We start from the raw sequence: 24,955 nt of genomic DNA, 5'->3' as shown, positions 1-24,955 counted from the left end.
CCCGTAAACGCTGTGGAAGGAGCGAACAACTTCCCTGGGAGGGAGACTGGATGCCAGTGTGTTTCCTGCCCCCCCGCCCCTCCCAGCAGAGCTCCCCAGGCTCCACTCGCCGAGAGCTAGAAACTGGGATGTGAGGCTGTGGGGAAGAGAGAACCCTGCTCGGGGGCGCAGGACCCGGGTTGCAGAAGAGCCCCGGACACGTGAGATGACTAGGAATCGGAGTGGGGCAGGAAGAGCATGGATAGGCTATGAAACGTGTAAAACCTAGAGGTCGGTAGAACTTCCGCAGAGGCCGTGATCTCTGCTGAAACAGTACCAAGTACGACATCCTTCAATGCGGCAACAAGACCCATCTGTGCCCATGGGTTTATCTGGCAAAAGTTTGTGTGAAGCCCCGAACCAGATTAGGATCCCTGCAAGGGGCGGAGGGCCCCCGATCTGATGCGACCCCTGTCCCAAGAAAGCCCCCCAGCCAGGGGCTGACAGGTGACAGCTGGGGGTTGGGGGTTGGGGATGTTTAACACACGTGGGGGGCTGAACTTGGGACCACTGTCAGTGACCAAGTGTGACGAAGTGTGCGGGATTCACGGACGCCCAGGGCCCACAAAGGTCTGGATGGAGATGACCTGCACGCTTAAGGGGCAAGAGTCAGGGGGTCCAGGGGCTCTCGTCGTGGTGTGGGGCATGGGGAGCCCCAGGCACTGCTGAGGTGGACACCTGGGGGCGCTAGATGTCTTTAGGGCCTGGCTGCAGTGGCCCCCACCAGCCACCCGGGCCCTCAAGGGAAGTGGGTCATCCCTGCAGAAAGGCCCTGGAATGTTGCGGAGTGGTTCTAACAGCAAGTGGGTGGGCTGGGACACCTTGGTGTCTGTTCCCACTGGGCTCCACTGGGGTTGGCTTACGTCCTGGGAAGCTGGGATGGCCCCCAGCAGTGGGCAGAGGCTCTGGGGTCTTGTTTCCCCACCTGCAACAAAAGGGGCAGTGCAGCTGGCTGGGAGGAGGGGCTAGACGGCCTCTGGAGACCCCACCCCAGCACAGCAGGTGTGCTGGGGCTCTCCCCAGGATGCCCTGGTGTCTGGGGGTGGGCAGCAGAAAGATCCTTTAAGGTCTTAGGACCAGCTCTCCTGGAAGGCAAGTCAGAGCAGCCTCGGCCTGGGAAGGGCCAGGGTCCGGGCTGGCCTCTCCACCCCCAGGAAGGGACCCCAGACTGAGCAGAGGACCCTCGGGGGTGTCGAGTGGGCACTCACGCCAGGGAAAGCTTTGGCCTTCCTCTCTTCCCGTCCACCCGCCTGGGCCCCCTCCAGACCTCGAAGCAGCCGGGCCTTGTGCTTCCTGATTCCTCTCTGTGGGGTGTCCGTCCTGAGCTGGCAGCCCCCCCCCCCCCCCCCCCCGCCCCGTAGTCCCTACCCCTCATCTAGCCACATCCCTCCTCCTGGCTAAACATTCTTCCTGACTCCGTGGAGGCAGAGGGGGCTTCAGCCACTACCCGGACCGAAGAGGACCCCAGGCTGTGTCCGGGCCCCGGGTCAAGACATTAAGGGCGTGGCCCCTGGGCCGTCCAAACCCTCTCTGTCCATTCAGTGAAACTGTCCCTGGCAGAATGGGCAGTAGACAGGCCTGCCCTCCCCGTTCAGGGGGTCAGCGGTGAGAGCCACAGAGATGCTCCCCCCTCCCCTGCGGGGCACACACACGCACACACAAATACGCATGCGCGCGCCTATGCCCAGCCTTGCCTGCCAGCTCGCCCCGACCGCGGGTCTGGGGAAAGAGCAGGGAGTTCACCTAGCTCACAGGTGGGGAAGTCCGTGTCCCAAATTCCCAGCCATACAGGAAGTGGGAGGAGCTTAACCGGGGCTGGCTCCAGAGAACCCCCACCCTGCAGCCGTCCCGGAGCCCCGACTGTCCCATCCCCCCATCATGCAGAGTCCTTGCGCAGCACAGCCCGTGCCGCCTGGGCTCTGACCTAGGCCTGGCCCTTCCCACTGCCTGAGGCCATGGACGTCCCCTTGCAGGTCAATGGGGAGGAGTTGCCGGCCCCTCCCGGTGCTGAATTCCTGCCCTTACCTGACTCAGTGGGCGGGGCTCAGAGCAGCCCCGCCCCTCCTCCTCACTCGGCCCTCCAACCGGCTCAGTCCCCGCCCCCCGTCTCCCCGCCCCACCTGGCCAGGCCCACGGCTGGGAGGGGCAGAGGGCCGGCCGGCCCGGTCACCCACTTCCGCTGGGGAGGTAGGGAGCCGCACCGCCGGCCTTCAAACCGAAGCTGGAGCCCCAGCGGGGTCAGGGCAGACTCTAATGCTGGGAGCCCCCACCCCAAGGACAGCACTGCCCACGCTGAGCGGGGCGCTGGACAGGGGCAGGGGAATCACGGGGCTGGCAGGGCATGACCCGGCCTTCCTGCCTGGCATAGCAGCCAAGCGCCCAGGCCAGCCTGCCCCTCCCCACTGCACGTCCAGGGCCTGGGGGAGCAGATGGGCTGTGAGGGAGGTGGAGGCTGGGGGGACATACCAGCGGGGACCCCAGACCCACTGGCCAGAGCCCTGCAAGGGAGTGTGTGGGGGTGGGGGTCAGGAGCCACCACGCTCCACGCGGACAGTCAGGCCCAGGCCACACAGGAGCATGGGGCGACCGTGAACAGGAGGCCCACGCAAGACCCCAGGACCCGACATAGGTGCTCGCACACGGGGAGCCAGGCCTGGCCCACGACACCCGGGGCATTTTGCAGGGACTTATCTGGCCTCCTGGGCACAGATTCCCGTGGAAACCCAGGTGTTAAAGAAATACTTTAATGTCTATGAAAACCTCAGCATCTCAGCACTGGCCCTGCAGGGTCACCTCCCTCCAGCCAGACCTCCTCTCGGGAAGTGTGGCCACCCTGGACACCCAGGCCCTCTGTCCCACATGGGGACAAGGGAGGGAGCCAGGCCCGCATCCTGCGTCATGAGCCCTGCACAACCGCCTGGAGGATGCACAGGGTGCTGGGGGAGGGGCGGGGCTCCTCCCTGGGGCTTGGCCAGGGCTCAGGCCGCCGTGGCCCCGAGAGCTGGCTTGGAGGGTGCTCCTTGGGGCTGGCGGCACGTGTGATCTTCCCCCCTGGAACAGTCTGGATCCGGCACTGCAGACCACGGGGCCTCTTGCACTGTTCAGGCTCCTGGGACAAGCCCACCGTGCTTCAGGAGCCAGGCCGCTCACTGCAGTGTGGCTGGAAGCAGAGCCCGGCCTAGGTGCCGGGCAGAGCAGGCTACACATCCGTCTCCACACGCAGCCGCTCCATCCTGCGCACGTTGCCCTCCACGGCCATGCGGCTGGTGATGCACCGAGCAAAGTCCTCAGGGAACCAGCCCATCTCCCCATCTCTCAGCCGCTCGCCGTAGAGCCATCCTGAACACAGATGTGGGGCAGGTGAGGGCAGGGTCTGGGCACCCCCAGCCCTCTGACCCTCTGAGCCACTGTTCCAGAAGATGCCAGGTCCAGGCCTCCCGTAAAGCAGACCACCACCCGCTCCTGCCAAGACGGCCCAGCTCCAGGTGACAGGGCCACCTGGTTCTCCGGCAGCCACTCAGCCTGGACACTAGCTTCAGGAGCTGAGCTCGCCCCAGCCAGCTTCGCGTGCCCTGTGCAGGCGGGTGCAGGGGCCCCCAGGACTCTCCTCCTGCTGAGCAGAGTGACGGGCTGCTTTTGATCCTGTGACTCAGGAACGTTTGAAGAGGTCCTTGAGGGAGGGTACTGAGGGGCCCTGGATCAGGCCCCCCATGAGCAGGTGCAGAAACCGCTTCCTGCGGGCCAGGTGCAGGGTCAGCTGCCGGCACCTGGTGTCCTCCAGACCCTGGCGGGGACTCTCATTCTGGGGTCCACCCCACCTACATCCCGCCAGCACCCGGGCCCAGCCGTGCCGCTCACCGTCCTCCTGCTCCAGGACCAGGACCACATCCGCCTGCTGCAGCGAGATCTCGTCCGCCTGCTTGGCCAAGTAGGCCCTGGTGATCTCTACCTGGAGCAGGTCTGCGGGGGTGGGGGGGGGCAGTGTCAGTGACAGAGCTGTCCCCAGGAGGGCAAGGGCCAGGAGCTCTGCAGCCATGGTTTGGGCAGGGCTCCACCTCCTAACACATCCGCCGTGGCCTGGTCTCGGTGGGGCCTGGGGGGACTCTGGACACGCGGCGGCTTCCCTCCGGGGGCCACAGGACAGGCTGCTCCTGCTTTCAGGGCCCAAATACCAGCACCTGGCTTCTAAGGGGCGGCGCCGGAGCCAGGTGACAGATGGATGGGCCAGCCGGCTGCCCCTGTGGCCTCAGTCGGCTCCAGTCCCTGGGCCCCAGTCCCCAGGCATGGGGCAGCATTCTCTCCCCCTGCACAGAAGGGGAGGCTCGGGGACAGAGCTGGATCCCTGTGCACAGATGGATACACACGTATGCGGCTCTGGGATCCCTCACCTGGGGGTCACCCTGGGGGCAGGCAATGGCAAGGACAGAGGGCTGGACAGTGCCTCTCAGCTCCATGCCAACCCCCTGCCCAGGCCTGGGAAAGGGGCTCGGAGCCCTGTTCAGGGCGGAGCAGACACTTACCTCCTTTGTTGGTGGGGCCCTGGCCCTGCCTCTCCTGGTGAGTGAGCGCCGTGATCCACCGGGCCCGGTCACTCCTGCGGTTGGAGAGGGGGGTGTGAGGCCCTGCGGCCAATCTCGCCAGCCTGGGGACCTCTGGCTTCACATGCCCCGCCCCCCGTGTGGCACCGTGGACAGATGGGGGGGTCATGTGGCCGGGGGTTCCTTGAGGGAGCCCCCATAGCACTCAAGGTGTGATAGGCAGTGGAGATGAAGGTTCATGCTGCCTGGGCGCCCCTCCCTGACCCTCACAAACTCAGAGACCACGTGTGGGAAGTCACAGGGCAAGAAGGAGCGGCAGGCAGGCTGACCCTGGGTCTCACCTACCCGGGGTCCCAGAGTCAGGCGGCAGCCGCACCCCCACACCCCAGGCCACCCTGTCTGCAGGCCCTGCGCCCGTGTCAGTTCACGGTTTTAAATTTTCAGCCTCAGCTTCCCATCTGGAGGGAGCATGGAGACCAAGCCACCCTCGTCCCTTCCTCCCTGGTCTGCTGAGCCCCCGCTGTGCTGGCAGCTGTCTGTGTGCGGCCCACCCCCTTTCCAGATGGTTCTGACCTCACCACTGCCCACCCACCCCCTGGCAGGCACCTGGGCTCCAGCCCTGCCAGACTCCTGGCTCCTCCTCACCAGAGGCCCCCTGCCTCAGGGCCTTTGCACTACTGTACGTCTGCCAGGCTCTCCTCCCCAAATGGCCCTGTGCCAGTCAGGATGCCCCCACCTGGCGCTCCCTTCCCTGCCCTGTCCTCCTCCTTCATCTGCGCCCCTGGACACACCGACAGTCCAGTTGCTTGTCTGTGGCTGACCTGTCCCCCTCCCACCAGTGCGAACTCTGGGAGCACTAGACCGCCCCCAGCGTCTGCTGCGGTCCCGGGCACACAGCAGGTGCTCAAGAACTCGTCGGCATGAGCCCCTCCTCCCGGGAGACCTCCCTGACTCACGCGGAGTCGGAGGACAGCAGGATCTTCTCCTGGCGGCCCTCACTGTTGTGTAGCAGGGTCACCTGGAAGGGGTGTGGCACTGAGGAGCTGCGGCTGCCGCCACCGGCCCCCAGCAGAGAGGGGTCCGAGGGCTCCATCTTCTGGACCCGGATGTGGTCCACCTGGGCATAGTCCTGTACCATGAAGCTGTCCTCACTGCAGGGAGACAGGTGTGCGGCCAGATTCGACAGGGGGTCTGTGGGCAGCCTGGGGCCCTTGCCCAGCTGGGGGGCAGACAGCCAGAAGGATGTGCCTAAGAACTGCCCCCCCAGAAAACAGAGGCCATGTGCGTTCTCGCCCTTGTGGCCTGGGCGGGCAGACCCAGGTCTGCAGGCAGTGAGAGGCACCCGGCCAGCCCCCATCACACGTCGGGGGACACAGGCCGCTGCTGTGGACATGCCGGGCCAGGCCCCCCAATTCTGAGGGCAGAGGAGGGTCAGGCCACTGCCCCCACGCCCCTCCAGGCCCCCATGGCAGGGCCACACAGCCCAGCACCCGCGGTGGCCCACCTCTTCTTCTTGGTGACCACCAGAACGTCGTTGAACAGGAACAGGTAGCATGTGGGCCGGCTGGCCAGTTTTCGGAAAAGCCCAGTTTCCTCTACCACGAAGAGCTCCCCACGCTTCAGCAGCCAGCGGGAGGCAGAGATCAGCGGGAGGGACTGGAGGGAAGAGCCGGCGAGGTGCCTGAGTTCGGGGGGTCAAGCATGGGCGAGGATCCCTGCCTCCAACGACTGGGTGACCAGCCTCCCTGGCTGGACCAAGGAGGACGGGGAGATGTGCCCTTGCCTCAAACAAAGGGCTATTCAGTTGGCCGACAGGCACAAATGGGACAGCTGCTCTGGGCCAGGTCCCGGGCCAGATCCCGCTCAGCAACCAGGACAGGCCCGTCCCGCCTCCGGCCAGGCCCTGGGGCTCTCCGGGCACCCGCGTAGCACTCCCCTTGAGCCGCGGAGCAAAGGCCGTCCCTGGGGAAGCCTCCATACTCCCCTCACACCCTTTTCTGGACCTCTGTGACCTCCCTCCACCACTCCGTGGCCCTCCGGCCCTGCCCACGGCACTGCTCCCCTGCTGGGCAGCCTCTGGAGGTCAGCAGCCCAGCCCGGCTGAGGACAAGTAGGGGCCTGGCCCACTCCTGCAGCGCGGCCCCATGGGGAAGCATCTGTCCATCTGCTCCTCACTTGTTGCTGGATGGCCCCTCCCCTGGGGGCTTGGTGGGGACAGAGGTTTGAGCCCCGCCTGCTTGGGGGTCCTGTAGGATGTCTAGGCCCCCTCCCCAGAACTGAGGGAGGCCCAAGACCTAAACTGGCCCCGACACCGTCCTTTCCCGTTCTCAGCGTGCTGGGAGGAGCCCGGCCCGGCCTGCTGCCCGACCCTTCTCACGCAGCCCCTCGGGGCAGCCCTGGGGGTGGGGCACAGGCCGGAGGGACCGTACTCCCAGGCAGCCCCAGGCAGGAGGGCGGCAGAGCTGAGCCTCTGTGGCCAAGTGGGGTGGGAGTCACAAGGGACGCGCCCGGTGGGAAAACAGGCCTGGAGAGGCAGAGGCCCCAGGCCCCAGCAGGGAGGGGGCTGTGACCCCGACCTCCGAGGAGCTGGCTCAGGGGTCGGAGCGCCCACCTTGACCTTGCCGAAGTCCAGCTGCGTGTGCAGTGTGTACATGAGCTCTGTGCGCTCCATCTTATGGGCTCCCTCGTTGCACCGTCTCACCAGCTGCAAGGGGCCCGGAGAACAGGCTGTGGGTTGCGGGCCGCCGCCCCACACCCGGGGATGTCCTCACTGCTGCCCTCCATGGCTTGCCAGTCAGGTTCAAGCCCCACTCCCTCTGGGCCTCGGTTTCCCCATCAGCACCATGGAAAGCCTGAGATGGACGACGTGGAGGCCCGCCTGCCCTCAGGGTCCTCACCACTGAGTGGGGGCTGGGGGCTGGGCTTGGTCCCGGTACCCCCCCTCCTCACCTTGCTGATGGCCTTGAGCGCGCGGCTGGCAGCCTTGTATCTCTCGGGATGGCCTTGACTCTTGAGACAGAGAGTCTATAGAGAGGACCCCGCCGGTCAGGCACCACGTACCCTCCTGCACTCCAGGCTTCGGGGCCTGCGTGCGGCAGAGGCCCCCCACTAACAGCAGACCCAGGGCCGCAGGGAGGTTGAAAGCCCGTGTCCAACGGGCTCCTGCCAGGCCCTATGGGGGTGCACAGCCCCCAAACGTCTCTGCCAGGTCAAGCAGGTGGGTGGGACCCTGGAGACAGCACCTTCCCAGGACCCCAGCCCTTCCAGTCCTCAGCTGTCTTGGCCCAGTCTGGGGAAGCCCCCAGAGCCTCTATTTCGACGCTTCTGAGAGGATCCCGGAAGGGCTGACGTCCCATCTGGCCGGGACCGGGGATCCTCCAAGCATGAGCCACATGGTTCCTCCGGGGGCCTAGCAGGCCCCCCCCCCGTGTCTGCGCATGTGCGCACGTGTGGGCTGTGTACACGTCTGCGTGTGCGTACACATGTGCGCGTGCACATATGCCTCTCCTCTCCAACTGCCCCTCGGCCCCACAAGCAGGCATCTCAGGGCATGAGCTGCTACAGTGAGCTCGCCGGAGCCCCTCTCTGCATTCACGGAGGGAGTAGTGAGCTCGCCGGGGCCCCTCTCTGCATCCGCGGAGGGGCAGTGAGCTCGCCGGGGCCCCTCTCTCCATCCGCGGAGGCCCAGTGAGTGGCGCCCAGGCTGGTTCTGCCCCGTCCACGTGAACATTCAAGGAAGTGGATGCAAACCCGCAAAGCTCTGCAAGGCTCCAGGAAGCGAGCCTGGTGGGTGAAGGCCATGAAAGCCGTCTCATGAGGACCGAGGAGCACAGGGAGGGGGTCGTGAGGGGCAGTGCCGACCTGAAGCGGGGGACCGGGCCGGCCTCCTTCCCCTGGCAGGGGTCTGCACGGCATACTCACGTCCGTCAGGAGGGGCAGCCGGGTCACCCTCTGCATGGGGAGAATCAGGAAGGAGATCATGGGGAGACCCCCGCATGCCGGACGCTTCTCGATCTCCTTCAGGGCCTCGTGGAAGGCAGCGTTGCTGTTTCTGCAACAGAGAGCAGGGCTTTCTGTCAGCTGCGGCGGGAGGCCAGGTGCAGCCGCAGAAGCCGGGCTGAGAGCAGCCGGGTGCTCCCAGACCAGGGCGCCCAGTGCCGACCCCGGGCGCGGGGAGGCCGCGCTCACGTCAGCTTCTGCAGGACGCGCTGCTGGTAGACCTCGTTGGAGCAGTAGGCGATGTAGGGGTGGAAATGCTTCTCGGCGTGCTCCTCCAAGATGTCGCTGATGTCCTCCACGCAAACCTGCGCCTTGTGCCGCTGCTCCAGGGCCTCGAAGAACCTAACGGGGCGGGAACGCGGTAAAGGCCCGGCCGTCCACCATCAGGCACGCGCACACGCGGGCACACACACGGGCACACACGTGGGCAATCACGCACGTGCGGCAGGAACACAGCGGCCGCCCGCGCCTGGCCATGAGCCCCGCCTTCCCAGGGAACCCCCCGGGACAGATCAGCCTCTTAGCCTGAAAAAGCTGGGCACATCCGAGGCCACTTCCTGTTAGATTCCGGCAAGACTCCAGCAGACACCACAGGACAGAGAACCTGTCACTCTGATTTGAATCCCTTGACTTGGGTCAGACCTGCCTGGAGCCTGGTACCCTCTGCCCAGCTCCGTGGGCAGACGGGGGCTCTGGGTGGACTTCCTCTCAGGGTCTCCTTCGGAGATCATCTGTAACCCAGGCCTTGGCCATCGGGAGGACGCTGACCGGGGCTGCCACAGCTGGGCCTGGCTGGACCGGCACCAGGACATCTGGTGGACCCGAGGCCCCATCACCTCTCCAGGCCCTGGTCAAGGCAGCTGGGAGGTCCTCCCACCCCCTTTCCGGAGGCTCCTCGGCCCCATCCTGGCTTTCCGACTCCTGCAATGACAGCGTGTCTCCCGTCCCTGACTCTGAAAGCCCATTTCGCTGGGCTCCTGGGACTGCCCGAGGCAGCTCTGTCTGGGAGATAAGACAGCTCGCTGACCTCTGGAGGGCCGAGAACAGCGTCCCCAAGCACGCATCCACCCCCCAGGCAGCCCAAACCCCCAACTGGGGACTGATCAGGCCGAGGACAGCCAGCTTACCCGGCCCGGTGGGAGGGTGGAATCTCACAGTGCAACAACGAGTCAGGGCTGGGGGACAAGGCCAGGGCGGGAAGGAGGTCCCAGGCCCTCAACAATGCAGGCACCACGGGGCCTGCTGTCAGCCCCACTTAGCACCTGGGACAGGGGTACCCCCTGCAGGGGGAAGTATGTGCAACCCTACCCCCCTGGAAGATGGCGGCCTTGCTTTGGTTACCAGGTGGGGGTCTCAGGGAGGGCGAACAAGGCCCCGGTTTAGAGGACCCTGCTCGCTGGGCCCCAGCCTGACCCTCCAACCTCAGAGATACCATGCATCCCATGAGAGGGAACTCTGAGAGGCACAGCTCCTGGGCAGCCCAGGCAGAGGGGGACATTGTGTCAGGAATGGATGAGGACACTGCCCCTTCAGGGGGGGCATGGGAGGCCCCAGCCGCCCAGAGACAGGGCCACACGCCTGTGCCTGGGTGGGCAGGCCATGCCGGTCAGCACGTCCCCCAGGCGATTCCAAGGGCCTCTAAGAAAGTTCTGGGAAAGGTAGCCATCAGCTGCTGACCGAAGATAACCAACCCCAGGGAGGCCACTGTGATTGGCTAGGAGCTGCCAGGACCCGGCTGGGGGAGGAGGCTGGACCGTCTCCCGGGACCGCGACGGCCAGCCAGAGGCCCTGGGGAGGTCGGCAGCAGCCACATGGCAGCTCAGCACAAAGGTGACAGGAGCAGGTGGGGCTCCGGGACCGGCCTGATGCTGATGTGAGTGAACCGGGCTGAGCCCCCTTCTCCCACCTGCCCCTATCCTAGTCTGCCAGGGGCTCGGGGTCGCACCTCTTCAGGCTAGGGAGGACGCTGAGGCGTGAGGGAGGGGGTCCCGGGGTCTCCTGCGGTCCAACACCTGGGCTGTGCCCTCCATGGGAGTAAACATACACACTGACAGAGGGACATGTGTGCACACGCATGCATGCACACACCTGTGCGAACACAGAGACCCATTCACTCCGGCACACGGACGCGCGCACACAGGCCCACGCAGGCCCGCGGCTGCACACCCGGCTCCTCCTCCACCGCTGGGCCCTGCAACCGGAGCCGCAGGCGGGCGCCGGCCACCGCCGGGCAGAACACGACCCGAGGCTGCAACTCGACGCCCCTCCTGCCCGCTCGTCCCGTGGCTGCTCACACCTTGTCACTCGGCCTCCTGCATCTGACGTCCTGGCTGAAAGGTGCCCGTCACCTGGCAGGTGCTCCGCCCTCTCAAGCAGCCGAGGGACAGGGTGCTGGGGGCGGGCTGCTCAGCCTGTCTTGGGGCCCAGAGCTTGGTGGCCTCAGGGCCTGAAGAGGTCCCCGTGTCCCCTCCCAGCCAGTGGTCCCAGACCGGGAGCCTCCTGAGATGCCGCCGCCCCGCCGTGCTGCCCCAGGGGTGGGCGGGCGGCCCTCGCAGGCACGGTGGAGAGCCGGGCTCGCGCCTCACCTCTGACTGGCACTCAGGACATCCCGGATGTTGGAGAAGAGGTGGTGGTGCTCCGTCTGGGTCATGGTTGCCCGCAGCTCTCTGGACTGCAGGAACTCGGCCACCAGGATGCCCAGGCTGTGCTGGTACGAGAACTCTGACGTGAGGATCTCGAAGATGGCCTGGCGGGGGCGAGAGCAGCTGCCTGGGCCACTGTGCCCCTCGGGGACACGGTCAGGTGCAGAGGGCAGGCTGGACCCGGGCCCTCGGACTAGACCTGGGGTGAGGCTGTGAGCCTGGCCGTGGGGACGAGAGCCCCACATCTGCACAAGCTCTAGCTCGGCCTCTTGTGAGCTGTGACCCTGGCAAGGACCCCACCTGCGTCCAAGAAGGGGTGACGGACCCCCCCCCTCCCAGCCAGGGGCATCAGCCACCAACCCAGTGCCTGGCCAGGAGGCGGGACGCCTCGCCGTGGCTGCTGTCCTGCCCCATGTGTGCTGTGTGGCCCACGCCAAGTCTTGGGCACAGGGCTGGACCCCCGCCCGGCCCCTCACCTCCTGTCTCTTGCGCTCCTCAGCAGGCAGCTCGTCCAGGAGGCCGGACTCCACCACCTGAGGACGGCACAGGCCTGGGAGTCCCGGGTTTTGCCCATCCCAGAAGCCCGGCCTCCCCTCTGCCGGGGAAGAAGATGGGCCTCCAGAGGGAGCGGCTGGCAGACACCATTTGGGTGGGGAGGGGGCTCTGTCCCGCAGAGCTGGCCTGGGGGCCGACAGGCGTGCCAGGGACTGGGCCATAACTCAGACACACTGGCCCAGGTGAGTGTGCGCCCTGCCCAGGAGGTCCGGGGGGCCGGTCCAGCGCTCCATGCCCTCAGGCTCCGTGACCCCAGGTGGCCCTGGGTGAAAGGTTGCTCATTCGGGTGCGTAATCTGCTGCCTCCTCATCCCGCCCGGAGGCTGGGCTCTGAGCCCCCAAGCTCAGGTGGCCGGGATCAGAATCTCCAGCGGCATGTCCTGGGACCCACCCCACCCCGACCCAGGAGCCCACCCCACCCCGACCCAGGAGCCCACACACCTGCAGCCGCCCTCCATGCCCAGAGGCTACAGGGCAGGTCTGTCCCCGGCTCTCAGGGGATGCGTCAGGAGTGCGCTGTCCTCCTAGGGTAGCGACAGCTACCTCCCCACATGCCTGCTCGGGGCACCAGCACCTCCGTTCCAGCCACGCTCTCCCTGGGGCCCCCAAGGCTCTGCCGGGCAGGGACCTGCCCCATTTCAGGTGTGGAGGGTGAGGTGGGAGCTGGACAGTGGCATGTGGCTCTCTTGAAGCTGAGGGCCGGTCCTCTCCCTTTCCCTCCCGTCTCCCACTTGGACCTTCCTGGCACTGTCCTGGGGGCAGGGCCCTCGGAAGGGGGTCCTTTTGTCCACAGCTCCGGCAGGTCAGTCGGAGTAGGGAGAGGGCAAGGGGCTTACGTGCAGGAGGCTCGTCATACACGCACCGATGGCACGCGGCCCTCACGGCTCTCCCCCCGTGGGACCCAAACCCACAGTGTCCTCGGGCCAGGGCAGCTCTGAGGGCACCAGGATGGGGCCCTCTGCTGCAAGCTGGGCAGAGTAGGGTACTTCTGGAAGGCTCCTCCCCACACCGGGAGGACCCAGGCTGGCTTCGAGGGGCCAAGCGCCCACGGCTCGGCCTCAGGGCCTCACCCCCATCCTGGCCCTACCTCCGGGAGCTGGCTCCAGGTGATCTGGGCAGGCCGGTAGCTCTTGACTACGATGGGGGTATCCACCTTTCCCGTCCCTTCCGGGCTGGACGGCTCACCGAGCAAGTCGTCGTCGGACTCATGGCTGGTGTTCAGGCCCCGCTCCCGGATTTCCTGGTAGAACCCGGGGTCTGGGGAGAGGGGGGGTGTCACCTGCACGCCTGGGGGCTCTGAGCAGGTGTGGCCCCCCGGGAACCTGCAGGCCAAGTCTTCCCAAGGGGGCCCTGAGAGCATCAGGCGGCGCAGGGCCCCCCAGAGCACGCTCCCCTCGGGCTGGCTGGTTCCCATGGCTGCGCCAGGCCCAGCCCAGCACTGGGGTGGTGTCCCCGTGCAGAATGTGGCACCTTCAGACCAGGGCTGAGCCGACGAATCAGAGCCACAGGGGCCGTCCTGGGTGGGGCTGTTCCTAGGCTGGGCCGAGAGCCCTGGGTGCTGGCTCCCGAGAGCCCACCCCCCGAGGTGCGGTCTCTGGCTCTCTGGCTCAGGGCAGCCCCCATGCCCCTCCTTCCCATACTGCCTCCGAGACCTACTCATCGCTGCTCTTCTCTCTGGGCTGGGAGGCTTGGATCCTGCCTCCTCCCCAACCCCAGGCCCACGGCTGTCCACAGAGGCCGGGGGCTGGCAGGGAGGGAGGGCCCTTGCTGGCTGGGCCCCTGCACCCTCAGCACCCTGCCCCTCACAGCCACTGGGTGCTGCACCCCGCCTGGGCAGGCCCCTTCCCCCCACCTCCCTGTGGGGTCCCGTTGACATCCCATCCCTCAGCAGGCTGGATGCACTGCTCTGGGCCCTCCTGAGCCCCCAACACTGGGCTTCCTGTACCCTGCGAGAAGTATGGGCAATGCACACAATGTGGGTGTTTACACCCCAGGGCCAGTGCCCTCTGGCTGACCTTGGTCCCACTGGTGCAGCCACTATAGGCCTGGCACACGCATGCTAACAAACATCTCCTGGGGTGAGTGCAGGGGCTCTGACTGTCCCCTGCCCTGAAACACTGCAGAAAAGAGTGCAAGGGAACTTTCTAGACCCACCAGAACGACATAGACAAGCCACTGGGACTTCCTGTCCCTGGAGAAATCCTTCCAGCATGTTCTCCCTGGAGCGCACCAGCCTTCCCCCGCCCCCCAGCGGCCCCAGAAAGACCAGCCTCACCTGGGCCCAGCCTGGCCCACAGTGGCCTCCTGAGGTCACCTCCCTCGGCCACACTCACCGTCCTTGAAGGAGCCCTTGTGTGCACGTTTCCGCCCCAGTGTCCTCTGTGCAAACAGGAGAGACACAGAAACAGCAGCTGTCAGCGGGGCGGGGAGGCAGGCGTGAGTCTGCAGCAAGCCCTCCACCCTGGGGGCCCAGAGACCCCGGAGTGCCTCGCGTGAAGCCGTCTCAACAGGAGGGGGCTCTGCTGGGCACCCAGGAGAAGCTTAATAAATGTCAGCTCCACAAGGGATGCCAGGCCACCAAGCAGAGGCTGGGCAGGTAGGACGGGGTGGAATGGGGGCTCAGAGCAGGCAGGGCAGGTTGACTGAGAGCTAGGCAGATCCAGGAGGGCTGCCTGGAGGAGTAGGAGGCAGCAGGATTGAACTAATCAAGAGCGGGTGCTCAGCAAAGTGGGGTGTTCGGACTGGGTTCACGTGAAGGGAAGCCCACGCAAGGCTGGACAGGTCTGGTCGGAGGGGGCCGAGAAGGCACAGGGGTGGGAGCTGGGGTGGCAGGAAGGGCAGAGTTTAGCTCCCAGCACAGGTTTGGGGTCCCAGTCGCTGCTGGTAGGACTGCAGCGGCAAGTGGGGGTGCAGGGCTCTTGGGGGCCCCCCACATGCGGCCCCACCAACTGTCCCCTCAGAGCCTGTCTTCTTGGCAGGGACACTGTGTTTCCTGACCAGGAACCTGAGCCAATTCCAGGAAAGCAAGAGCTGGTTTCTCAAACAAGTCGGGGCCTGAAAACTCCCCTTGCTGGGCTGGGCGGTGTGGTACTCCAGCCACACCTGCCCTGCTCCCCCCCCCGTGCCCCCCCAGCGCCCCTCCTGCCTCCAGGTCTGCGCCCTTGTTCTCATCTCTGCTTCAGCCCTTCCTCGTCTGGACCCTTTCCCCACCCCGCCCTGCCCTGAGCCCCTCCTCTGTGCTCCATCAGCCCCCTGCATTGCCCCAGCCCAGACCTGAGCACCCCAGGGCACCCCTGCCCCCTCGCTGCCTTGGGAGCTCTCTGGGGACCCCAGCACCAGGTGTGGGAGAACTCGGGACACGTCTGTTGCATGCTTGAACCGACCGCGAGTGAGGGAGCAGGCAGCTCGCCTGGCCCTGGGCTGCACACTGCGAGTTCCTGAAGCAGCTCCTGGGGCCTGAGTGTCTCGGGGGGCACGGCAGGGCCTGTGCCCCACCTCCAAAGCCAGGGGCATCTTTCAGCGGAGGACAGCAGCCAAGGTACGGCCCAGGGCTCCCCTCTGCGTGCTGGCTTGCCGGCACTGACGAGCGGGCTGGGCTTCTCCCCAGGCGGGGGCCACAGCTCACAGTCCGGGGCAGCCTCCCCGGCAGAGGCGACCGCTGGAACATCAACTCTGGGTGCGGGACCCCCGAGCAAGGGTGCCCTTCCCACCGGCCCTGTGCCAGTCCCGTCCTCTCGAGAACACCGAGGCAGAGGGCTGTTGGGCAGGGAGAGGAGGGCGTCAGGCTTCTCCTGAGCCCCCAACGGGGTCCCCTCGGACAGACGACCCAAGCCAGGCGCTGCTCCGAAGCCCTCCCTGCACCTTGTCCCGTAGACAGGCTGGCTCCCTGTGGGGCTCAGAGAGAGAGGCTCTGCTCCCCACTGTGGCTGAGAGTGGGGACCCCAGAGCCTGGGGTCCTGGGGAAACCGCTCGACATTTCTGAGCCTCAGCCCCGTGCTCACGGTCTGCCGGCCACACTTGACTGGGATGAACGAGGTCGGGAGCCTGCATACAGTCGGTGCCCACTGAGCAGCAGCTGCCCCATCAGGAGAGGCCCCTCGAGGCACGGTCCCCTCCCCAGGGTCCAGGAGGACAGGCTCCTACCTTATTCTTGGCCGGATATCGAGCGGGAGACGGGCTGGGCTCCTCGGCCAGAGCCTGGAGCTTAGGGCTGAGCTGGATGGGGGCCCTCTCCCCGCCCGGGGCCCCCAGGCCCTTCATGGCCGCCCGGTACGATCGGTTCCGCAAGTTCCGTCTCAGCGCCCCCTCGGGGCCCGTGTCTACGTCCATGTCATCCAGCGAGAAGCTGGGGGCGGAGACGAGCCGGGGGTCCCGCCGGGCAGCCTCCTTGCTGAGCACGGCCGCCCCGAAGCTCTGGTGGCGGGCTGGGGTCTTGGCCTTGCTGGACACGGCCAGGCCCCTGGGGATCAGCTGCTGAGTGCCCATCTTGAGGGCCGCAGGGCTCTGCGTGCTCAGGACAACGGCCCGTGGCCCCTCCTCCTTAGGGGACCGAGGTGGGGGCACTGAGGAGTCGAACTGGAAGGCGGCATTGTCCCTGACCTGCAGGGAGTCCCGGACAATCGGAAGCCCGGACGCCGGGTTCCCTTTGGCATCAAGTCGCAGCTCTGAGTGGAAACGGTATTCCAGGAGCTTCTCTTCCAAGGAGCTGTCTGAGTGTCGCTGGGACATGCTGAGTGGCCACAGTGTCCTGGGGCAAAAGCACAGAGGTGAGCAGACGTCCATCCCGCAGCGCCCCTGCACACGGGCCCATGCACGGCCTCCCGGCATCCGTCCTGGCCAGAGACCCTGCTCAGGACTCTGCCTGGAGCAGAGCTGGGGATCGCATGGCCCACGGCCACCAGGGCTCCCCAGGGAGGGGTGTGGAGGGTCCGGAAGCTCAGGCCCACAGGGCCCCGGGCTGCTGGGACCGGGGCAGAGGACAGGCGAGCACTGCTTCTGCGGGTGGGTGCGCACACCAAAGACAAATTCCCACACTGGGGGTGTAAGCATGGGGCAGTGTGGGGCGCACAGACCCGGGGCCCTGCAGACCCGTGCTGCCCCGGCCCTGGGCCTCTTGGCACCATTTCTTCCTGGTCAGGGAGGATAATGCCGTCCATGGGGCTCTTCTGAGGCCTGCTTCACATAACACAGCCGTGGCCCCAGCCTCTGCCTCGCCCCCAAGTTCCAGAGCACGCGGGGCCAGGCTCCGCCGGGCTGGGCGGGGGTGTATGCCCTCACCCGCCCCCAAACACACCGGCTGCCTTTAGTCTCATTTTGCAAATTAAAGAAACGAGGCCCCGAGAAGCCTGGGACGTGGGACAGGAGGTGTGGGTCACCAGGATCTGAACTCGGGCCAGTGTGAGTCCAGACTCTTTCTCTTCACGGCCCCATGTGGTGATATACCATGGCCAGCTGTCACACGTCCAGTGACACTCGCATTTTCCCGCATTTACACACTCAGAACGGGGCCACAATCCCTTTCTCCAGAGCCTGGCCGGGCACGGCCACTGCCTGTGTGTGTGAATGCAAAGGGGGAGGGAGGTGTTTGCAGAGCCCCAGCCCCAGCCCGCTCTCCCTGCATCCCTTGGATGCCCCTCCCTCCTGGGGCCCTGAGTGCCTCAGACGTGCAGAGCCTACTGACCAGGTCCGTAAGCACCCGTGGGCTGCGTGTTCAGCCCAGCCTGGCTCATCTCGGCTGAGGGTGCCCTGCTCTGCCGGTGTGGACAGGTCCACCGCCACCTTTCCACTCGGGGCCAGCCAGAGCCAACGCCAGCCTCCTGCGTCCTGGGCACCAGCCTCTTGGCTGCGACCAACCCATCCTGACGGGCTGCTGGCCACCGTCACTGCCCTCTGCTGCTTTTTCCAAACCAGCAAATGGGCGGGGTGACAAGGAGGCCCACCTCCTGAGGGCGCAGGCAGAGGTCGGGCGCAGGGCCACGATGCTGCGATGACCCGGCCCGGGTGGGACGGATGGCCGTCTCGCGCTCCTGCTCCTGACCGACAAGTGGGACCGGCGCCAGCCTACGAGAGCTTCGTAGGACCGGACAAAACTCACTCTATAGCTTTTCCTTTTAATTTTAAGAAAAGCAAACAGGACCGCCATCCGAACCCTTTTCACAAACACGGCTGGTATGCGTTACAAGGGCCAGGCGAGGGGGGAAGGCTGTTGTTCGGATGGAAAAATGATGTCTCCAAGTCACCAGCCCGGGTGGCTGAGGCTCTGCTCAGTGTCACCGCGGTGCCTTGGGGCGCGCTGCCTGCAGACCTGGGAAGGGGTGCAGCCCCAGTTTCTCCGAAGGCCCTGAGAGTGACGGTGTCACCTGCTCTCTCCCACCCCGGGGGCCCTGCAGCCAGAGGTGCCCGGGCCTGTGCCGGTGGGCGCTGGGCGTCTGGAGTCGAGGGACCCCAGGGACGCCACCACATCTGTGCCAAGACACACCAGGCAGGTCCCAGCCCGGGCCTACCTCCCATACTCGCCGCCCAACCTTGCATCAGAGTGCTTCCTCTGGGACGTTCTAGGCCTCAGCTCCAGAATCCCTCCCCGAGGGGTGGCCGGGCTCCAGAGGGGCCTAAACCACAGCACAGTCGGGGTGCCGGCAGCAGCCAGGCTCCCGCTCCCAGCACACACGCTCTTTGCTAAAACCATCCCAGAGAGGCGCGTGGCTGAGCCTCCTGGCGACAGGGAGGGGGGCCGCCCGCGGAGCCCCAGCCACCCCCACGCCTGGAGGACGGCCCACACATTCCTGGGGACATTCTGAGTCACCGGCAGCTGGGGCGGGCGGGTCGTGCCATCCTGGCTCACCCACCCCCACGTTAACTTTATCTGCATTTAGCCGGCCCGAGAAAGGAGTTTCTGGTAGACTTCAATCTATCTGCAGGCCAAGCCAAGTGCACCCGAGGGGGTAGGTAGCCCGGAGACTGGAAACTCTGAGTCCTCTCTTCTACAAGGCGTGGACCGCGGGTGCTGCACGGAGCCCACAGTGCCGCGAAGCCAGCACCACGCCTGCTCTCCACCTGTCCCGTGCCGTCCTTCCTTTGCCTCGTCCGATCTGAGGCCCCAGGCTTGGGTCTTCTTGGCCCGTCCTCTGGGCCTGGACCCTGGACCCCAGATGCTGGACCCAGCCAGGGGCACGGCTCTCCCAGGGGAGGGCAAAGTCTACTCTGGGGCCGGAGGTGCCCCAACAGGAAACAGTCGGGTGAGCCACCGCCGGGTGTGACCTCTGTTCCCAGCGAGGTGGCCGCACCCACAGGCCTGGGCTGCCACCAGTCCAGGGACCAGGCCTACTGGAGAGCAGGTGCCATCCCAGGCTCTGCAGGACCTTGGGACCAGAGCCAGCTCTCGGGAGCTACCGCCCACATGGGCACCCCCGTGTCGTCTTCCTCCTCACGTTTGGTTTACCAGAAATCCCTGGACACGGGTCCAAAACGCAAGTAGCAGCAAGAGCCTGTGATGAAAGACAGGGTCCTCGCTCCACGGCCCTGTCCCCCACAGGCCGCTGCTCCAGGCTCCACAGCTTTCCCCTGACTTCTGCTCCCCGAAAAGCTCCTAACGGCAGGCCCCGGCCACCCTCTCCTTGCCGCGTGGACGGGACTCCAGCCCCAGGCGTCGTGCCCCAGGGGTGTTTGTGTCAGCACAGCGGCCCAGCAGCAGGAGCAGGACCCGGCACCCGCCTCCCCTCGTTAATAATTCCCTCTTGTTTACCCGCGGCTTTCCTCCTGCTCCGCTCCCCCGTGTGTTCCGCGTCCCTGCCTTGTCCACGTCCCTGCCTTGTCCACCGTGACCACATGCTCTGTGTGGTCAGTGCATTGGCTCCGTGTTTTCCCAGAGACCCTATCCTCTCTCCCAGCCCCCTCCCCGCCCCCACCCCCAGTCTCGTCCTTTCCTGGAGCCCCCCACCTATCCCAGGCTACAAGGCGGCCTCACGCGAGGGAGATCTTTGTCCCTCAGGCTGGTAACCGGGTGAGATCAGAGTCCCGTGGGAGACGGTTTCTTCCAGAATGGGGGAGCCTCTTCTCAGGTCTAGTGCTCCCCCGCCAGCGAGACATCGGACACGCTCCAACCTCGCCTCCCTGGATTGTGGCCTGAGGCTCCCCGCTTTGCTGGGGAGCTCTGGTGCTCCCGGGGATGGCTCCAAGTCCATCCCCCGAGCCGCGGACTCGGGCCTCCTCCCAACCCCGTCCTCTGGTCTTGCGGCTCTGGGCGTATCCCGGTGGTATTTCTTCCATACTTTCTCCCACCTGTTCTCTCCAGCCCCTTTCCAGGGCAGCCTGGAGTGGGCACTCAAGGCCCCAGCGTCACCTCTGCACCCCGGCCTCTCCCGTCCTGCGCTCTCATCCGTCGGCCCCCCCCGTGGGAGGGTCCAGCCTTCCCACCAAACCAGCACAGGTGTTCGCACCGTCCTGCAAGGAGCCGTCGCCTGCTCTTCACTCGGAGTACCACTCCGAAGCGTTCCGGGATGCTTCTAGTTCCTTTCTGTCCCTGCCTGTCCCTGCTTCCTCTGTCCGGGCCTCTGTTGCCTCCTCACAGACACCAGGCTGTCCTCAAACGCCCGGTGGTCCTGCTGGCTGTCTGCTTGGACGGTGCAGAGAAGACCGGCCGAGCGTCAGGAGGCCGGTGAGCGGGCGTGCGCACACACGTGAGCCCAAGGGGCTGCCCGCAGGCTCCCTGGGCCCCCGGTACCCCAGCGTCTGCGCCCCGCAGCCTCTCCCTTGGCTGGCCGGCTCTGCAGAGCGGCTCTTCCAGTGTCCTCGCTGGCTGCTGGCCTTTGCCCGGTGTCCTGGGGCCAGTGCAAGGGAGGGGCCGACTCTCCTCTCAGCTGCCTCCGGGCAAACGCCAGCCATACCGTCTGCACAGGAGCGCTGCTGGAAGGGAGGCCAGATGCCCTGCAGTGACCACTTGGGTCACAGCACAGGTGGCCCCGCAGAGCTCCTCCAGAGAAGCCCAGGGCCATGAGGGCTGCGTGCCGTACGTCCGTCTCCCTGATGAGTCTGTGGGACCTTTGGGAGCAGGGACAATTGCCTGTTCACAGCCCCACAGAGCGAGGTGCAATTCCCGAACTGATGCGTGAACGCCAGCTATCACAGTACTTGCCCCGGTCCCCTCGTCCTCGAGCCACACCCTCCCCACAGGCCCTGGGGCTCCATGCAGGCACTTCGCTTCCCGCCAGCAGGAATGGCCGGGGCTGCATCTCAGAGGCTTCCGGATCCGTCTGTGCCACCATGTGGGCAACTTTTGGGTGACCTCCTGCTTTTTTTGCTTGGGGGGCTGGGGAGGCTGGTCCACTGTTGGGTCCTGGCAATCCATGGCGCTGAACTTCCCTCCGCCACACGTGCAGGGCAGGAAAGGGACACTTGCGACATGGGACGGAGGAATGGCAGCAGGTGGATTCGGGGAAGGAACAGGTGACCCGACTGGCCCGGCAGGGGCCCCGCTCCCTCGTTCTTCCGACAGACGGGCTTCCTGGGACGCGGGCGGGCTCCACGCTGTCTCCCCCACTCCCTTGCGTGTGGGATCAGCCTGGCCTGGACCTGTGGCTCTGTCCCAGCCACTTCCACAGCCACCAGGACCCAAATCACTCCATCCCTGGGGCCTCTAGGTCTGGCCGACCCCACCCTGCCTGGTGGGGCTCGGCCTCTCCAGCCCCGTCTGGCCGACCCTGGCCTTTGCTCAGGCTAACTCGGCCGCAGTGATGGTCCTGTGCTTGGGTACTTCTGCCCGGCCAAGCTCAAACCTCGGAGTCAGGAAATTGGGGGCAGGATTTGGCGTTGTAAGTCACAGCGCACAGCCGACGGTTCCATTTGCAAGGCGGCTGGGGGTGGCTCAGGGACTCTCAGCTGGGGCAGCCCCCCCCCAAGGACACTTGGCAATGTCTAGAGACATTCTCGGAGGTCACAGCTGGGGCTGAGTTACTAGCCCTGCGCGTGTAGGTGGAGACCATGGGCACCCCACAACAAGGAACCTTCTGGAGCAAATGTCTGAAGTGCCAAGATGGAGAGCCTGGCTTTGCCAACCAGGGGGCCCCCATTCACGGTGGGGGTCAGGGAGCCCCCCCTGGTCGCACCCAGCCTCGCGCTCAGCCTGGCAGCAGGGAGAGGCCGTGTTGTGCCTGCCTGGCACAGAAGCGATGAAGCTTCCAGGCGCAGGTAACAGTCACAGAGAAGCCCACCCTCCCGGCTCAGCCTGTAGTGCCCCCCACCCACAGGCCCGCCCACTGCTCGCGGGCTCCTGTCTCTCAGCCCAGAAGTCCCATAAACCTGGCCCCTGGCCCAGACCTGGCTGACACACGTTGTGTTGCCCCAACGATGCCCCCGATGGGAAAGCAGAGCCCTGACAGGCAGCCTGGCCCGGTGACCAGCAGGTGTCTTCCAAATGCTTTCTCCCCCAGTGTGTCTGTAGTTCCTCACCGACCTTCCTTCCGGAAGGTGGTATGTTCCCTGACAGATGAGGAAGACAGGTGGGGTCAGGCCGCCTGTCTGCAGACAGCCGGGCCAGAAGCCAAGTCTGTGTGGACCTAGGTCCCTGTCGGACAGGACAGCAGGCGAGCAGGGATTCTCGCCAGAAATAAAGACGCCCCTCTACACGGGTGGTCGCTCGCGCATGAAACTGCCACAGGAGAAGAAGACAAGTGGCCACCACCCATCTGGAAACCGAAACTAAAACTCTGGGCTCCGGACGCAGGGTGAGTGGTGGTGCCTGTCAGATCACGCACACGGAGACTGCAGTCCTCAGGGCCAGCTCCCGTGGGGACCCCCGCAAGCCACTGGGCCGCCTGCCTGGCTTCCCCAACCGCAGGTGAGCGGCTGTCCGTGCAGGGTCAGGGGCTGTCCGTGCAGGGTCGGAGAGAAGCCCTGGGAGCCAGAGCCCTCCCAGCCCACAGCCCACGTTTCTCCCCTGCAGGTGTCCCGGAGTGGGAGGGGGCCCTCTGCTCGGCTCCCTCCCTCCTACTCTCCAGGTGACTTCAGTCCAAGTGACTGAAGACCTTACTTCTTCCGGGAACCCCCAAGATCCCGCCTCCTGCCACTGTCTCCCTCCAGCACTCGGGGGAGCCCCGGGAGCGCTTTCACCTGCCCCGCAGATGTTCTGTTCCTATGGCCCGTGGGCACAGTCAGGGGAGTGCCCAGAGCAGAGGCTCAGCTGCCCCTGACCCTGTGCCCTCTCTGTGGGGACTCTGACTACCCCCCTTTCACAGATGAGGACGCTGAGGCCCGGAGGACTTACGTAACTCGCCTGAGTTCACACGGACCCAGAATTTGAATCCAGGGGCTGCACCCCTAAGCACTAGGCCAAGGGGGTGTCAGGGTAGACAGGTGTAAAGGGCCAGGAGCCCTCCTGCTGGTCCTGGTTGGACTCCACAAGTGCCCCCCGCCCGAGCCCCCACACTAGGAGGGGCAGACCGTTCACCTCAAGGACAGAGACAAGAGTCAGGCCCTCCTGGGCTCCAGGTCGGATGAGAGGTCCCCCCATGCTCAGTGCTGGGCTGAGGTCAACTCAAATCTCAAAAGGGATTCTTGCTTCTCCGATGCAGAAACTGAGGCTGGTCAGTGGTAAGAGGGCCCCCCGGCTGTACCCACACTCCTCCCTCCTTCCCCCCATTAGTCGTGAGTGAGCAGGACACCCCCTGCGCTGGGTCTGCCCCCCCACACCCACCAGGGTTGGCGAGCCGGTTGTTTCTGGTTTGCTGGAGGGAGGGGCTTCGGCTGGGGGGCTGCTAACTCTGGAGCCACAGCGGTCTGAGCCGCAGATTCTCCAGAGTTTTGGGGAGGATGGTTTTGCCGACCCCTATCTTCAAAGGTCCTGGGGCTCCCTAAGGTTCTCCCGGCTCTGATGTCTACACAAGAGCCTGCGACAGAAGCGTCCCCTCTGGGGTGCAGACGCGGCCCCCTGGGCTCCCGGGAAGGCTGGGCAGGACGCCCGAGGCCGTGGGTGGGGTCCGGCCCCGGGTCGGCCGCGCCCGTCCTGCGGGCTCCGTCCCCGGCCAGCCCGGGCGAAGGGACGGGGCCGTCAAGTTTCGCCGACCCGCGCAGCGCTGCGAGGGGCGGAGGGAAGCGCAGGGGAGGAAAGGCGCCCCGGGGTCACCGGGCCCTCCCCCGCCCCCAGCTCGCTCACCTGTCCCCAGGCTCACCTGCGCCGCGGGGCGGACGACGTGGCGGCGAGCGGGTGGCGACTCCGGCCGGTCTGGCCTCCAGGCTCCGCGCCCCGGTGGGGCGGCGGATCCCGGCCGCGCTCGGAGCCACCGCCGGGTCCCTCCCAGGTCCCCGCCCCCCACTCACGTGACCCGCTGGCAGGGCGGGCTCACCTTGGGAGGCCGCGGGCGGCACCGCCCCCGGACCGCCCACCCCGCCCGCGGCGCCGCCTGCGGGTTTGGGGAGGGGGTGGCGCGGCTGTGAGCCTGAATCCGCTCTCACTGTCCTTCCAGGCAAGGGCAGGCTGCCGCCTCCTCCAGGAAGCTGACTAGCTCTGCGGGGAACCTGATTATTTCAAGGCAGAAGAGGCCCCAACTTCTGGATTCTTTGAAAAGTGGCGGCCAGAAGGCGGCCCAGCATGGCACAACGTGTTCTGGCTGCCTTTATGGTGTGGTTGTGGATGTGAGATGTTGGGGTCCTGGAGCGAACAGTCAAGAAAGAATTCTTGAAACCTCTTCCATGCAAAATGGGTGGTGTTATGAAAGCAAGGGGACAGGACCCGGGGGCAGAAGGAGCTGTGCTGGGGTCCCGAGGAGGAGCTGATCATATACTTTCAAGTTGGGAGGGGGTTAGGGAGAGCTAAGTCTCTAAGGAATTTGGAAGCAATGTTTCCAGGACCTCGAGGGGCTAGCTGAGGTTAGGAAAAGGTTGTTTCCAGAAATCAGAGAGGGAGACAAACCGTAAGAGACGCTTAACTCGAGGGAACACACAAAGGGTTGCAGGGGGAGGGGTGGGGGATGGGGTAACTGGGTGACAGGCATTAAGGGGGGCACGTGATGTGATGAGCACTGGGTGTTACGTGCACCTGATGAATCACTGAATTCTACCTCTGAAGCTAAAATATACTATATGTTAATTAACTGAATTTAAATAAAATTTTAAAAAAAGGAAAAGGTCCTTTACTACTGTCTAGTAAACGCTCAGTCATGCGATCCTTCAGATTGTATCAGTGGGCCAAGGG

The 24,955-nt window shown here is 65.7% G+C and overlaps 1 protein-coding gene across 3 annotated transcripts; it reads right to left on the bottom strand.

The window, feature by feature from the left end:
* Positions 1-2,767: 2,767 nt before the first annotated feature.
* ARHGEF16 (Rho guanine nucleotide exchange factor 16) lies at positions 2,768-24,063 on the bottom strand. Of its 3 annotated transcripts, none has more exons than XM_034671635.1 (15): positions 23,934-24,063; positions 15,916-16,519; positions 14,106-14,151; positions 12,860-13,029; positions 11,695-11,751; positions 11,162-11,322; positions 8,766-8,918; positions 8,499-8,628; positions 7,527-7,601; positions 7,189-7,281; positions 6,082-6,233; positions 5,534-5,728; positions 4,560-4,633; positions 3,898-3,999; positions 2,768-3,378 (listed from the first exon to the last, which is right to left on the bottom strand). In XM_034671635.1, exons 2-15 carry the CDS (start codon positions 16,498-16,500, stop codon positions 3,239-3,241), a joined length of 2,133 nt encoding a protein of 710 aa, XP_034527526.1. In that variant the 5' UTR covers positions 16,501-16,519; positions 23,934-24,063; the 3' UTR covers positions 2,768-3,238. The 3 variants fall into 3 exon arrangements, with proteins under 3 accessions (XP_034527526.1, XP_034527527.1, XP_034527525.1); XM_034671636.1 differs by lacking the exon at positions 23,934-24,063 and adding an exon at positions 17,453-19,628; XM_034671634.1 differs by lacking the exon at positions 23,934-24,063 and adding an exon at positions 18,276-19,628.
* Between the last annotated feature and the right edge of the window lie 892 nt (positions 24,064-24,955).

The sequence above is a fragment of the Ailuropoda melanoleuca genome, chromosome 11 (assembly GCF_002007445.2).
Source record: "Ailuropoda melanoleuca isolate Jingjing chromosome 11, ASM200744v2, whole genome shotgun sequence".
NCBI lineage: Eukaryota > Metazoa > Chordata > Mammalia > Carnivora > Ursidae > Ailuropoda > Ailuropoda melanoleuca.
The sequence above is the reverse complement of the archived record's forward strand: the minus strand, read 5'-3'. Positions and strand labels throughout refer to the sequence as shown.